The sequence below is a fragment of the Piliocolobus tephrosceles genome, chromosome 17, assembly GCF_002776525.5.
Source record: "Piliocolobus tephrosceles isolate RC106 chromosome 17, ASM277652v3, whole genome shotgun sequence".
In the NCBI taxonomy this organism is placed as follows: Eukaryota; Metazoa; Chordata; class Mammalia; order Primates; family Cercopithecidae; genus Piliocolobus; species Piliocolobus tephrosceles.
The window spans coordinates 68,797,236-68,813,758 of record NC_045450.1 but is presented as its reverse complement, the minus strand read 5'-3'; the positions used below and the strand labels follow the sequence as shown (position 1 = coordinate 68,813,758).

The 16,523-nt window shown below is 46.3% G+C and overlaps 1 protein-coding gene across 1 annotated transcript in view; it reads left to right on the top strand.

Annotated features, from left to right (window-relative positions):
- LOC111552567 (dynein assembly factor 1, axonemal) overlaps positions 1-16,523 on the top strand; it is a 42,797-nt gene that overhangs the window by 6,842 nt on the left and 19,432 nt on the right. The window contains exons 5-7 of the mRNA XM_031934444.1: positions 4,168-4,289; positions 10,870-11,036; positions 14,609-15,034. Of these exons, the coding sequence (XP_031790304.1) occupies positions 4,168-4,289; positions 10,870-11,036; positions 14,609-15,034 (715 nt within the window). The remainder of the gene's footprint in view (positions 1-4,167; positions 4,290-10,869; positions 11,037-14,608; positions 15,035-16,523) is intronic.

The window sequence follows — 16,523 nt, the reverse complement described above, 5'->3', positions numbered from 1 at the left end:
TTGTGTTTTTAGCTGGAATATCTGAAATGCCAGATGTCATATTATTTTACCCTCAAATAGTTCAGTGTGTACCTCTGACAGATAAGGCCTTTTTTTTTTTTTTTTTTTTTTTTTTGGATGGAGTCTCACTGTTGTCACTCAGGCTGGAGTGCCGTGGCACGAACTCGGCCTACTGCAACCTCTGCCTACGGGTTCAAGCAAATCTCCTGCCTCAGCCTCCCGAGTAGCTGGGATTTCAGGTGCACACCACCACGCCCAGCTAATTTTTGTATCCTTAGTAGATTCGGGGTTGCATCATGTTGTCCAGGCTGGTCTTGAACTCCTGACCCTAAGTGGTCCACCCGCCTCAACCTCCCAAAGTACTAGGATTACAAGCATGAGTCATCACGCTCAGCTACCACTCAACTGATTTTTCAAGGAAACCAGGTCCTCTGTCTGGTGTTATCCACGCTCTGGATTTAGCTGATTGCATCCTTGTGGTGCCACTTAACATGTTCTGCTGGCCCTGGTGTTTCCTGTAAAATGACATCGGAGTCAGAGACTGGATGGTATTTGGGCTCAATATTTCACCTTGAGGTGTGCCAGGTTCTTCCACTGCCGGTTCCCCACATCAGAGAGCATGTGATGCCTGCTTGCTTCTCCTTTTGTCATTTTAAGATTCACTAGTGGGTTCAGATGTTGTCAGCCTTGTCCAGCCATTATCAAGTTTCCCGTCAGTCCCTCTCCCAGTTATTTCAGCAGTCACTGATGAAAGTTGCCTAGATAAATTCTTTAATGAGGAGTCACACAATGACAACTTTCCAGTTCTCTCACTGTCTCAGCATTTGTTAGCTAGAATGCGTCAGCTAGAAGGCTTCTACAAAGAGCTTTCACTCACCAACTAGTGGTTCATGCAGTTCATGCAGAAAAGGCCAGGATCAATGTTTGGCCCTTTTATTTATTAATTTTCTTTTTCTTTCCTTTCTTTTCTTTTTTTGACAGGGTCTTGCTCTGTCACCCAGGCTGGAGTGCAGTGGTATAATCATGGCTCACTGCAGCCTCGACCTCCCGGGCTCAAGCAATTCTCCCACCTTAGCCTCCAAGTAGCTGGGAGCACAGGTGCACACCACCACGTCCGGCTAATTTTTATATTTTTTGTAGAGATGGGGTTTTGCCATATTGCTCAGGTTGGTTATTTATCAATTTTCAGTAAAATGAATTGAGACCCTAGCAACCTCTCATGGCGACAATGAAGCCTTTCTTTTTTTAGTATCATTCTGAATGCATGCATTTATATATACAGTATTTGACAAGATTTAACTCTTGCAGTCACTTTAACTTTTCATGTTCAAATTGTCCCATCCAGGTGAGGTATGGTGGCTCATACCTGTAATCCCAGCACTTTGGTAGGCCAAGGTGGGCAGATCACTCGAGGCCAGGAGTTTGAGACCAGCCTGGTCAATGGTGAAACCCTATCCCTAATAACAATACAAAAATTAGCTGGGTATGTTGGTGCACGTCTGTGATCTCAGCTACTTGGGAGGCTGAGGCATAAGAACTGCTTGAACCTGGGAGGCGTTGCAGTGAGCTGAGATCTCACCACTGCACTCCAGACAGAAAGAGACACTGTCTAGAAAAAAAAAACTTCTCATCCTTTGGCTTGCTTCCCATGTCCTTTTAAGTCCTCTCTAGTACCTTTGACAGCTTCCTTGCTTCTTAGTGTCTATGTGTTGTCATGTGTACTAGGAAAAAAACACTAAAACTAGTACACAAAACCCTTGAGTTTACTGTATACCGCTTAGTGCGTTGATAAACAAGGAGAAAAGCGAGTCAACTGAAAGCAAATCACAGTTCAGGAACAATCTGTAGCATGTACTATCAAAAGACTAGTTTAGAACTGCAGGGCATGGTGAGAGTAGAAAGCTCTATTATATTATAATCCTCCCATTTGTTCGTTTTTGTTTTGGCTGGGGTTGCCATAAGTACCGGGTGGCTTAACCAATAGAAATATATTTTTTCGTGGTCGGGTGTGGTGGCTCACGCCTGTAATCCCAGCACTTTGGGAGGCTGAGGCAGGCAGATCACAAGGTCAGGAGATCGAGATCATCCTGGCTAACATGATGAAACCCTGTCTCTACTAAAAATACAAAACATTAACCAGGCATTGTGATGGGCGCCTGTAGTCCCAGCTACTTGGGAGGCTGAGGCAGGAGAATGGCGTGAACCTGGGAGGTGGAGCTTGCAGTGAGCCGAGATCGCGCCACTGCACTCCAGACTGGGCAACAGAGCGAGACTCCGTCTCAAAAAAAAAAAAAAAAAAAAGAAATTTATTTTCTCATAATTCTGGAGACTGAACGTCAAGAGCAAGGTGTGGGCGGGGCTGGGTTCTCCTGAGTCCTCTCCTTGGCTGGTAGAGGGCCGTCTTCTCCCTGGGTCCTCACACAGTCCCTGCCTATGTGCTGTGTCCTACGCTCTTCTTCTAAGGACACCAGTCAGATTGGATGAGGGCCTACCCTAATGGGCTCATTTCAACTTCATCACGGCTTTAAAAGTCTTATCTCCAAATACAGTCACATTCTGAGGTGCTGAAGGACTTTAACATGTGAATTTTGATTAGGACACAATTTAGCCCAGAAGGAAAGCAGGTTGCTTTATATTAGTAGTTGTTTTGTGACTGCATTTAAATCCTCCCCACACCGTGTACCCCTTTATTGCTGCCTGGGTGTATTGCTCCCACCGCCCCACCCTGTGCACAGTAAGTCACTTGAAAATAGAGCAAGAATGGTAAAGACAGCATCAGAATGAAGTTTGGGAAATGCTAAACTAACTCATTTATGATATCCTCAACAAAGAAACACTTTAGATATGAAAAATATTCCATCAGTTTAGGCAGACAGATTTTGAAATGGTTCACCCTCGTGTTGCCTTAAGCATTCAACTTCTTCTTTTTTTTTTTTTTTTTTGAGATGGAGTTTCGCTTTGTCACCCAGGCTGGAGTGCAGTGGCATAATCTCGGCTCACTACAGCCTCCGCCTCCTGGGTTCAAGTGATTCTTCTGCCTCAGGCCCCTGAGTAGCTGGGATTACAGGCGCTCGCCACCATGCCCCACTGATTTTTGTATTTTTAGTAGAGATGGGGTTTCACCATGTTGGCTAGGCTGGTCTCAAACCACTGACCTCAAGTGATTCACCCACCTCAGCCTCCCAAAGTGCTGGGATTACAGGAGTGAGCCACCAAGCCCAGCCCCACTAAGCATTCAACTTCTTTGAGTTTCTTTTTTTTTTTTTTTTGAGATGGAGTCTCGCTGTGTCTCCCAGACTGGAGTGCAGTGGCGCAATCTTGGCTCACTGCAAGCTCCGCCTCCCGGGTTCACGCCATTCTCCTGCCTCAGCCTCCCGAGTAGCTGGGACTACAGGCGCCCGCCACTACGCCTGGCTAATTTTTTATATTTTTAGTAGAGACGGGGTTTCACCGTGTTAGCCAGGATGGTCTCAATCTCCTGACCTCGTGATCCACCCGCCTCGGCCTCCCAAAGTGCTGGGATTACGGGCGTGAGCCACCATGCCTGGCCAACTTCTTTGAGTTTCTTAAGGCAATAGAGGAGGTGACTGTATTTAAAGATGGGGGAGGATGGCAAGTGGGATTGCTGAACCCCTTCCTCCTCCCTGGTCCTAACTGACAGCAGGGAGAGCTGTAAGCTGAGTGAGAAGGGCCCTCCATCCTGCGGCACTCAGCAGAAGTAAGCGGGCACTCTCCATCCTTTCCCTTAGTCACTGCTGCTTTTCTGTCTAGCAGCTGTGTGCGTTTTCTTAAAATGGATCCTGGCTGGGAAGAAAAGAAAACAATCAATTAGGCAGAGATTCATTTCCGTAAAAGAGGTTGGGTAGCAAAACTAATATAATCAACTGCTCTCAGAAAAAGCCTCAGAAAATGTTTTCCAATATTGTTCTGGAGGGACAATGAGATCTAAGATCTGAAGTTCAAGTGGAGGAAAGGGCTGCTGAATGATCTAGACAGCTCTGATAGCATGAGAGCGATGGAAACCTTCCGATTTCTCCCATCAAGTCACCAGGACGTGATATTGACACTTCTTTAGATTTTGTTCATTTATTCTTAGTGCACAGCACATATCAAATAATTCAGTCGCATCTTTCAGTAATCATTTTGGTTCTGCTTGTCTTCTTGCAGCGTGTACTGAATTTGATGGGAAACCCAGTTATCAGACACATTCCCAATTATAGAAGGACAGTCACTGTACGACTAAAGCACTTAACATACCTGGATGATAGACCGGTGTTTCCAAAGGACAGGTAAGAAGAGAAAAGCCTTCTGATCACATTTTAATGTTTAATAGTTGACCATGCTTAATATTAAACTTTTAAAATTTCTGATTCTTGAGCAATTTCACATATCAAAAATGTTCTTTGGAAATAGGCTTGATGGCTACATAATTGACTATAATGGAAATTTAAGCACTTACTCATAGATTTTTATATTCCTGTGGTACGTATCTTTGTATTGGTGGTTTACCTCTTTGCTGATGAGTTCCTTGGAACGGAATTTTGGGAGTAGCATCACTGCATTGAAGAATGCGGTTTCAGACTTTCTAAAAATTCTTACACATATTTTCTAGTTGTTTTCTAGAGAGTTTGTACCAATTTACAACCTCACAAAACATAACCATGAAAAGAAATCTTTGCCAAGTTAGTTAATGGGTGAAGAGAGTACCCCGTTGTTTTAAATTGCCATTTTTGGATAATTGATGAAGTTGGGCATTTTTTTCATTGTTACTGGATACTTATATTTCCTCCTTTATGAATATTCTGTCCGTGACTTTTTCCAGGTTTCCTTCTGAAGTGATTTTCTTACCGATTTGTAAGAGCTTCTTTAATATTAGGAACGTTGTACCCTGGACTGCCATGTTTATCGTCACTGCTTTTATCTGTGTTTTTAACTTACTTTTAAATTTAGATCAATTTAGTAATTCTAATTAGAATAAAATATCAGTCATATAGGCTACTTGATGAGAAGTACAATCTGAATTTTGCATACAACATTTAAGATCAATGTAGCTTGTAATATGTTTTTAAACTCACAAATTTAAATCAAACTAACAAATATTTCCAATAGAGCTTCCACTTTAGCCAGGTAAGAAAACAAGACATGCTCCTGAGAGGTTCAACAGAAATTGACCCAGCTCCCTAGGCCCCAGGTCTGGGGGTGGTGAGAACGGGGAGAGCAGCCAGTGTGCAGGGGCCTGACTCCCAAGCCTGCTCTGCAGCCACGAGCTACGTTACGACCTTGGGGGAGCTCCCTAACCTCCCTGGGCGCACGTTCCTCATCTGCAGAGTGGGGATGAGAATATTGTTGCCACAGGGTCCTTGTGAGTGCCTGTGAGCAACATGCAGGACTCTGAGCAGGTGCTGGGCTCCTAGGACTGAACCAGTGGGAGCAGCTGCCACTGAAGGGGCTGCCCCCACCCTGGGGGCCATGCTGAGGAAAGTAATGTGGATGTGAGCAATAGGAGCCACCGTCCTTTACAGCATAACCCAAGACTTCAGCTCAGGAGTCAGATTAACCTGGCTTGAATCTGTTTTTAGAGACAGGGTTGTACTCTGTCACCTGGGCAGGAGTGCAGTGGCGCCATCACTGCAGCCTCAAACTCCTGGGTTCACACAAGCCTCCTAAGTAACTGAGATTACAAGCGTGCATCACCAAACCCAGTTAATTTTTAGGTGTTTTGAAGAGATGGGGGTCTCACTATGTTGCCAAGGCCGGTCTCAAATTTCTGGCCTCAGGTGATCCTCCTGCCTTGGCCTCCCAAAACTCTGAGGCTCCCAAAGCCTCACAGGCATGAGCCACCACACCCCTGGCGCTGAATCTTAATCCAACCACTGACTCATTGTTTGACACTGGGTACTTGCTGTCCTCTAGGATGCAGCAGGCACGTGCTCACCTGTCATTAACGCACTCTCCATGACATATGTAAATAGTGCCTTCTCCACTTGATGTCTCTTCGGCCTGATTTAATTTCCTCTTAGGACACATCAGCCTCTGACATACACTCATTTCTTTGTTTAGGATCTGTCTTCCCCGACTAAAAGGGCTCCTCTAACGGAGATGAGCTCTTACACTCACTGCTGGGTCCCCAGCCTCTAGAACCGTGCCTGGCACGTAGCAGGCAACAGATAGGCCTCTGCTGGCTGTCTGCTCTGAGATCAAAGGGTCTGAGGTTTTCTCACTGTGTGGTAAATGGACTGGAACATGGTTTATTCTCCTTAGCATTTTCTGTCTCAGTGACTCGTGGTCTTTCTCTGCTGTAGTATACTGTGCAACAGCCTGTCCGACTATTTCCAAACCCCTGTACCTTTGATTTTACAGCAGGGATCTGCTGCTTCTCTGAAGGTAAGCCTCCTGTTTTTAAACCACCAGACTTTATTTTTCAAATAACAACTTTGTTGAGGTATTATTTACATCCCATACAGTTTATGTATTTAAAGTGTACAGTGTGGCTGGACGCAGTTGCTCACGGCTGTAATCCCAGCACTTTGGGAGGCTGAGGTGGGTGGATCACTTGAGGTCAGAAGACTCCCTCTCAAAAAATAAAAATAAAAATAAAAATAAAAATAAAAATATAAAACAAAGTGTACAATGCAATGGCTTTGAGTATATTCACAGAGTTATGCAACCATCGCCACAATCAATCTTAGAACATTCTCATCACCCTAAAATGGAAACACTGGTCCGGGCGTGGTGGCTCACGCCTATAATCCCAGCGCTTTGGGAGACCGAGGCAGGCGGATCACGAGGTCAGCAGATCAAGACCATCCTGGCTAACATGGTGAAACCCTGTCTCTACTAAAAAATAGAAAAAAATTAGCCAGGCATGGTGGTGGGTGCCTGTAGTCCCAGCTCATCAGGAGGCTGCGGCAGGAGAATGGCATGAACCCGGGAGGTGGAGCTTGCAGCGAGCCGAGATCACACCACTGCACTCCAGCCTGCACAACAGAGCGAGACTCCGTCTCAAAAAAAAGAAAAGGAAACACTGGCTGGGCATGGTGGCTCACACCTGTAATCCCAGCACTTTGGGAGGCCAGAGTGGGCAGATCATGAGGTCAAGAGACCAAGACCATCCTGGCCAACATGGTGAAACCCTATCTCTACTAAAAGTACAAAAATGAGCTGGGCGTGGTGGTGGGCGCCTGTAGTCCCAGTTACTCGGGAGGCTGAGGCAGGAGAATCGCTTGAACCCGGGAGGCGGAGGTTTCAGTGAGCCGAGATTGCGCCACTGCACTCCAACCTGGGTGACAGTGCGAGACTGTCCCAAAAAAATAAAAACACCATCCCCATTAGCAGCCCACCCGCTATTTCTCGCTGCCTGAAGGCCCTGGCAGCCACTCCTCTCCTTTTCCTCTCTGTTGATTTGCCTGTTCTGGACATTTCATGTAAATGGAGTCACCCCCCATGCGGCCTTTTTTTTCTTTCACTCAGCATCATGTTGTCAGGGTTCATCTGCCATGTGGTGTGCTCCATCCAGTACTTCACTCCTTTTTATTGACACATGATACTGCATTTTGATACACTACATTGTATTTGTCCATCAGCTTTTGGAAATTAGGGTTGTTTTCACTTTTTGGCTATTGTCAGTAATGAAATTTTTGTGTGGACAGCTGTTGTCTTCTTCTGGGTACGTATGTAGGAGTGGAATTTCTGGGTCATACAGGGACTTTATGTTTAATTCTTGAGGAGACACCACATTGTTTTCCAAAGCAGCTGCACCATTTTACATCCCCATCAGCAGCGTAGGAGGGTTCCAGTTTTCCCATATCCTCACCAACACTTCTGATTGCCTGTCTTTTTCTCCCTTTTTGTCTTTTTAAGATGGAGTCTCACCCTGCCACCCAGGCTGGAGTGCAGCAGTGAGATCTTAGCTCACTGCAACCTCCACCTCCCAGGTTCAAGCAATTCTCCTGCCTCAGCCTCCCTAGCAGCTGGGATTAAGGGCATCCGCCACCATGCCCAGCTAATTTTTCTATTTTTATTAGAGACGGGGTTTCACCGTGTTGGTCAGGATGGTCTCGATCTCTTGACCTCGTGATCCACCTGCCTCGGCCTCCCAAAGTGCTGGGATTAAAAGGGTGAGCCACCGCGCCCGGCCCTGTCTTTTTATTTCTAGTCCCCTGGATGGTATGAAGTGGTGTCTCACTGTGGTTTCCATTTGCTTTTCCCTGGTAGATAATGATGTCGAGCATCTTTCATGTACTTATTGGCAGTTTTTATGTCTTCTTTGGAGAAATATCTGTTCAGTTTCTTTGCTGATTTTTAAAAAATTAATAGACTTCTAACAGACTTTTTTTCTTTTTTTTTTTTTTTTTTGAGACAGCGTTTCGCTCTTGTCACCCAGGCTGGAGTGTAGTGCTGCAATCGTGATTCCCTGCAGCCTCCACCTCCTGGGCTCAAGTAACCCTCTCACCTCTCAGCTTCCTGAGTAGCTGGGACTGTAGGTGTGCACCACCACGCCTGGCTAGTTTTTGTGCTTTTTGCAGAGATGGGGTCTTGCCATGTTGCCCAGGCTGGTCCGGAACTCCTGGGCTGAAGTCATCTGCCCACCTTGGCCTCCCAAAGTGTTGAGATTACAGGCATGAGTCACTGCACCTGGCCTAGACTTTATTTTCAGAGCAGTTTTAGATTTACAGAAAAATCGAGCAGAAAGTATAGAAAGTTCCCATATACCACCCACCCTCACAGTTTCTCCTATTTGTAATGTGTTACATTCGTGTGGGACATTTGGGACAAGCAATCAACCAATGCTGGTACCTTATTATTGACTGAAGTCCATCATTTCTTTAGGGCTCATGCTTGGTGTTGCACATTGTATGGGTTTGGACAAAGGTATCATGTCGTGTATCCCCCATCACAGTATCTCACAGAATAGTTTTACTGCCCTAAAACCCTCTGTGCTCTGCTTATTCATCCCTCCCACCTCCTCAGCCCCAACTCCTGGCAACAGTGATCTTTTTGCCATCTCCGTGGTTTTGTCTTATCTAGAAAGTCATATAGCTGGAATCATACAGCATATAGCCTTTAGGGACTGGCTTCTTTCACTTAGCAATGAAGTTAGGCTTCTTCCATGAATTCGTGTGGCTTGACAGCTCATCTCTCTTCACTGCTGAGTGATATTCCTCCCTCTGGGTGTGCCAGAGTTTGTCTATCCATTCACCTACTAAAGGATATGTTGGTCGCTTCTAATTTCTGCCAATTAGAATAAAACTGCTGTAAACATCCATGTGCAGGTTTGCATGTGGACATAAATCTTCAGTTCATTTGGGTAAATACTTAGGAGCACAACTGCTGGATCATATGGTGACAGTACTTTTAGTCCTGTGAGAATCCGCCACACCGTTTTCCAAAGTGGCTGTACCATTTTGCATTCCCACTAGAAACAAGTGAGAGTTCCCGGCACTCCACATCCTCATGAGCACAGTTTGGATTTTAGCCATCTTACAGCCACATCAGGTTATCTTGTTCTAATTTGCATTTCCCCAGGACACGTGATGTGGAGCCTCTTTTCACAGGCTTATTTGCTGTCTGTATATCTTTTTTGGTGAGGTATCTTGATCGTTTGCCCAGTTTTTTATTGGGTTGTTTCCTTAACTTTGAATTTTAAAAGTTATTTGTATGTTTTGGATCCAAGCCCTTTCCCAGATACTTTTTTTTTTTTTTTTTTTTTTTAAATATTTTTTCCCAGTCTGTAGCCTGTCTTCTCATTTTTTAAAACTTTGCTCATTTTTTGTTTTGGGTGGAATCTCACTCTGTCACCCAGGCTGGAGTGCAGTGGTGTGATCTCAGCTCACTGTAACCTCTGCCTCATGGGTTCAAGCGATTCTCCTCCTACAGCCTCCCGAGTAGCTGGGACTACAGGTGTGTGCCACGACACCCGGCTAATTTTTGGATTTTTAGTAGAGATGGGGTTTCTCCATGTTGGCCAGGCTGGTCTTGAACTCCTGACCTCAGGTGATCCACCCACCTCCTCTTCCCAAAGTGCTGGGATTACAGGTGTGAGCTACCATGCACGGCCTAAACTTTGGTCATTTTGAAATTGTGTCATCTTTTTATTAATGAGTTGTGAGGCTTATTGATATTTTCCAGGTACAAGACCCTTATCAAATATATGATTTGCTTGACAGCTCATCTCTCTTCACTGCTGAGTGATATTCCTCCCTCTGGGTGTGCCAGAGTTTGTCTATCCATTCACCTACTAAAGGATATGTTGGTCGCTTCTAATTTCTGCCAATTAGAATAAAACTGCTGTAAACATCCATGTGCAGGTTTGTGTGTGGACATGTCTTCAGTTCATTTGGGTAAATACTTAGGAGCACAACTGCTCGATCATATGGTGACAGTACTTTTAGTCCTGTGAGAATCTTCTCACATTCTTTGAGTTGTCTTTTTACTTTTCTTCGGTAGAGACAGCGTCTCGCTATGTTGCCCAGGCTGATTTCAAACTCCTGGGCTCAAGTGATCATCCCACTTTGGCCTCCAAAGTGCTAGGATTACAGGCATGAGCCACTGTGCCATGCTGGCTTTTTTTTTTTTTTTTTTTTAATAATTATTTATGGTATTCTTTGTGTGACAAACATTTTTAATTTTGATGGAATCCGATTTCTCTATTTTTTCTCTTGTCACTTGTGCTTTTGGTGTCATATCTAAGAAGGCAGCACAGACCGTTCCACCTTAAATAATAAAATTCACACGTGTAACTTTCATCCTTGCAGTCACATGTCTGATGCTCACTTTGCTTTGATTTTGAAGAAAATGAGCAAGTTGATCAGAGAGTGTATGTTTGGAGTTCACCTCCCCTATTTATGTTTCTTTGTTTTTTTTAAACAGAGCTTGTGCGGAGGCCTGGGCTAGGGGAGGGTACGCAGCTGAAAAGGAGGAGAGACAGCAGTGGGAGAGCAGGGAGCGGAAGAAGATCACAGACAGCATTGAAGCCTTGGCCATGATCAAGCGGCGGGCAGAGGAGAGGAAAAGACAGAGAGAGAGTCAAGAGAGAGGTATACGCTGGGCCGAAGACAACAGCCCCAGAGTTCCTTTGAGATTAGGCGAGTCGAAGCCGTCAAACTCACTCTTTAATCTTGGGGTTTTTTTTTTTTTTTTTTAGACAGAGTCTCGCTCTGTCGCTGAGGTTGGAGTGCAGCAGCGTGATCTTGGCTCACTGCAACTTCTGTCTCCCGGGTTCAAGCAATTCTTGTGCCTCAGCCTCCCCAGAGCTGGGATTACAGGCACGCACCACCATGCCTGGCTAATTTTTGTATTTTCAGTAGAGAAGGGATTTCGCCATGTTGTCCAGGCTCGTCTCGAACTCTTGGCTTCAAGTCATCTGCCTACCTTGGCTTACCAAAGTGCTGGGATTACAAGCATGAGTCACTGTGCCCAGCCTTGGATTTTCTTTTTTTCTTTCTTTTGGTGGGGACAAGATCTCACTCAGTTGCCCAGGCTAGAGTGCAGTGGCACAATCTTGGCTCACTGCAACCTCCACCTCAAGTGATCCTCTCACCTCAGCTTCCTAAGTGGCTGGGACTACAGGTGTGTACCACCATGCTTAGCTAATTAAAAAAATTTTTTTTTCCTTAGAGATGGGGTCTCACTATGTTGCCCAGGCTGGTCTTAAACTCCTGGGCTCAAGTGCTCCACCCACCTTGGCCTCCCAAAGTGCTGGGATTATAGGCATGAGCTGCTGCACCTGGCCAGGGATTTTTTTTAAACCATTTCCTCACAACCTGTAGATCCATTTGCAGTTGGCCTCACCCACCTGCCAGCACCAGTGAGAACCTGGAACGGTGATGAGCTGTTTCCAACCACTTTTATTGATTGAAACACAGTTTTTCAAAATAAATGACCTATTAGTTTTCTACGGCTGCTGAAAGTAGGAAAACTCAAATAGGTCGTTTTCTTCTACCACACTCTCAACACTCGGCAGACTTGTGCTCACCAAATGTGCAGGATGTCCCCACACCCACCAATTCTCTGACACCAGCCGGGTGTCCTACAATTCATTTCCATCCTGATACTAACCCCACAGGTGATGGGCAATAGTCCCGCGAGATTGCTCCCCACTTCTGATGCAACTGCGAGTCCCAGGGTGTCGCTTGTACTTCTAACAGAATGGCCATAAAATTAGGGTTCCCACGACACTCCCTTTGGGTTTGATACTTTGCTCTGATGGCTCACAGAACTCCAGAGAACACTTATATTTTCTGGGTTATTATATTAATAAAGGATACGATAAGGGATGCAGATGAACAGCGGGATGAAGCGGAGCTTAGGGAAGGGTCTGTGGGAAGGGGCGGAGCTTCATGCCCTCTGGCCACACCCCACTCCAGATACCTCCCGTGTTCAGCAACTCGGAAGCTCTCTGAACCCCACAGCTCAGGGGGTTTTCCGGAAGCTTCAACACGTGGGCATGATGGATGATTAACTCCATTTCCAGCCCCTCCGCCCTCTCTGAAGGACGAGGGTGGGGCTGAAAGCTCCAAGCCTCTCATCACGACTTGGTCTCTCTGGTCTGGAAGCCACCCTACCCCCAAGGGCCCCATTCAGACAAAAGATCTCCCTGTCACCCTGGACGAAGGTCTTAGGAGCTCTGTGCCAGGACCTGGGCTCGAAGATAAAAGATTAGAACAAAACAGCCTTCTAGCACCCCTATCTACAGGGGTTTTAGGAGCTCTGTTTCAGAGATGAATGTATCTTGTAATTTCATAGCGGCCACAACACATTACCACAAAATTAGTGGCTTAAAAAACACAAATCTGTTACCTTATTGCAGTTCTGTGGGTCAGAAGCCCAAAATGGATTTCACTAAGCTAAAATCGAGGTATCTCAGGGTTATACTCCTTCTGGGGCCCCCAGGGGGGAACCTGCTTCCTTGCCTTTCCCACCTCCTAGAGGCCGCCTGCGTTCCCTGGCTCGTGGCCCCTTCCTCCAACTTCCAGGCCAGCAGTGTGGCATCTTCCAGCCTCGTTCTGGCTCTGACACTCCTGCCTCCCTATTCTGAGGGCCCTTGTGATTCTTTTGAGCCTGCCTGGATAACCCAGGACAATTTCCTGATCTCAGGGTTCTAGATCCTAATCACATCTGCACAGTCCCTTTGTCCATGTAAGGTAACATATTCATAGTCTAAGATTAAGGTGTGAACATCTTTGGCTAATTTTTTTTTTTTTTTTTTGTAAAGATAGGGCCTTGCTGTGTTGGCCAAACTGGTCTCGAACTCCTGGCCTCAACCAATCCTCCCGCCTCAGCCTCCCAAAGTGCTGGGATTATAGACGTGAGCCATCACACCTCGCCACATACACATTTTTATGTAAAAATGGCATAATTATGTTGCTTCCTGTCTAGTCTTTTGAATTAGCATACTATAACTATTTTCCATACAATAGATATTTTCTTACTACATGTATTTTTTCTTTTCCCAACTTTTTGTTTTGAAATGTTAAAAATTTTCAGAAAAGCTGAAAGAATAGAAAACATAGTTGTATGTCTGCATTTATTAATAGAGTCTGCGGTTTTTCATAATTTGCTACACTTATTTGCCACACACACACACACACACACACACACACAAACTTTGCTTTTCCCCTGAACCATTTGAAGATAAAGGCAAACGTCATAGCCTTTAAATCCCCAGTGCTTCAGCCTGCATCTCCTAAGAACTTCTTGCGTTCTGTTTTCTTGATGGCTGTGACTTGTTCCATTAAAGGGCTGTGCTCGGCAGCGCCTTCATGGGCATTTGGCTCCCGTCATTATCCACTGTAAACGACACTAATGAACATCCCTCAAGGATACTTCTTTTTTTTTTTTTTGAGACAGAGTCTCACTCTGTCACCCAGAGTGGAATGCGTGACTCACTGCAACCTCTGTCTCCTGGGTTCAAGCGCTTCTCCTGCCTTGGTCTCTCTAGTAGCTGGGATTATAGGCATGTGCCACCCTGCCCAGCTATTATTATTATTATTATTATTATTATTATTATTATTATTATTTTAGTAGAGACGAAGTTTCACCAGGTTTGCCAGGCTGGTCTTGAACTCCTGACGTCAAATGATCTGACTGCCTGGGCCTCCCAAAGTGCTGGGATTACAAGCATGAGCCACCACGCCCAGCCCCTCAAAGAAACTTTTTAAACTGTTTTCCTTATTTATTATTTTTTTTTGGACACAGAGTCTCGCTGTGTCTCCCAGGCTGGAGTGCAGTGACACGATCTTGGCTCACTGCAGCCTCCACCTCCCAGGTTCAAGTGATTCTCCTGCCCCAACCTCTTGAGTAGCTGGGACTACAGGCGCGTGCCACCACGTCCGGCTAATTTTTTGTATTTTTAATGGAGAGGGGGTTTCGTCATGTTGGCCAGCCTGGTTTTGAACTCCTGGCCTCAAGTGATCCACCCTCCTTGGCCTCCCAAAGTGCTGGGATTACAGGCGTGAGTCACTGCACCCAGCCCCTCGAGGACACGTTTTTAAACTGTGTTCCTGACCTCTTTCCTGGTCTCAGAAGTTTGCTGTGAGCCCTTGAAGTATGCACGAACACCCTTGTCCTCCCGGGACACTCCCACATTCACCTTTGCATTTTCCGCCAGTCGGGGAGACGACATCGTCAGACGATGGTGAGAACGTGCCTGCCAGTGAGGAAGGCAAGGAGGAGGCTCCCGGGGACAGAGAAACAAGGCAGAAGATGGAGCTGTTTGTTAAGGAATGCTTTGAGGCCAAGGACGAGCTCTGCCCGGAAAAGCCAAGTGCAGGAGAGGAGCTGCCTGTGGAGGTTAAAAGAGAGGATGGAGATGGAGAGCCAAAGGGAACCCTCCCAGCTGAGACTCCACCACCCTCGCCACCTGTGGAGGTTAAAGGAGAGGACGGAGATCAAGAGCCAGAAGGGACCCTCCCAGCTGAGACCCCACTACTGTCGCTGCCTGTGGAGGTTAAAGGAGAGGACGGAGATCAAGAGCCAGAGGGGACCCTCCCAGTTGAGGCCCTGCCAGCGCTGCCCCTCGGAGCTGCCAGGGAAGGTAATGAGAGCAGAGAAACACACACAGACACACACGCCTCTCAGGGAGCCCCAGCCTTTGACTCAGGCCTCTGTGGGACCTGGGGCCTGAGTTTCACTTCTTCTGTGTTGCTGTTTCTAGAAGATAATGTACGCAAGTTGTCTTGTTATCTAGAATAGTGCTGCTCAACAGAAATGGAACAGGAGGCCAGGCGCGGTGGCTCAAGCCTGTAATCCCAGCACTTTGGGAGGCCAAGGCAGGCGAATCACGAGGTCAGGGGATCGAGACCATCCTGGCTAACACGGTGAAACCCCGTCTCTTCTAAAAATACAAAAAAGTTAGCCGGGCATGGTGGCGGGCGCCTGTAGTCCCACCTACTCGGGAGGCTGAGGCAAGAGAATGGCATGAACCCAGGAGGTGGAACTTGCAGTGAGCCGAGATCGCGCCATTGCACTCCAGCCTGGGCGACAAAGTGTGATTCCATCTTAAAAAAAAAAAAAAAGAAAAAGAAAAAAAGAAATGGAACAGGAGCCACTACTAGATTCTCTGGTAGCCCTATTTTTTAAAAAGTAAAAGGAACTTTGGGAGGCCAAGGCAGGAGGGTTGATTGAGGCCAGGAGTTTCAGACCAGCCTGAGAAACCTAGTGAGACCTCATCCCTACCAAAACTACAAAAATTAGCTGGGCATGGTGGTGTGCCCCTGTAGTCCCAGCTACTTGGGAGGCTGAGGCAAGAGGATTGCTTGAGCCCCGGAGGTTGAGGCTGCAGTGAGCCAAGATTGCGCCACTGCACTCCATCCTGGGTGACAGAGCGAGACCCTCCCTCAAAAAATAAATAAATAAATAATTTAAAATGTATAAAGAAACAGTAAAAGTATTAATGATATATTTGATTTAACCCAATATATAAAAAATACAATCATGTTAACATGCAATTAATATAAAAATTATCAACGAGATATTTTACTTTTTTAAAAAAATGAAGTCATCAAAATTCACTATGTATTTGACATGGCTGAACGGTAACTTTTTAATGGTGAAAGGTGGGCCATTCATCTCTGACATAAATGAAGCCCTGAGAGCAATGGAGGGATCAGAGTACAGGACCCAAGGATACAGCCCGGGGGAAGAGTAGGGGCAGGCCCTGCGAGGTGGCTCACTCATGTAATCCCAGCACTGTGGGAGGCCGAGGCAGGCAGATTGCTTGAGGCCAGGAGTTCGAGACCAGCCTGGCCAACATGGTGAGAAACCCCCCTCCCCGCAACCCCCGAGCCTCTACAAAAATAAAAACAATAAATTAGCTGGGCACGGCGATGACCACTTGTAGTCCCAACTACTTGGGAGGCTGAGGTGGGAGGGGTAGGGGACGGGAGGTCGAGGCTGCAGTGAGCTGAGATCGCACCACTGCACTCCACCCAGGGTGACAGAGTGAGACCCTGTCTCAAAAAAATAAAAATAGGCCGGGCGCGGTGGCTCAAGCCTGTAATCCCAGCACTTTGGGAGGCCGAGAC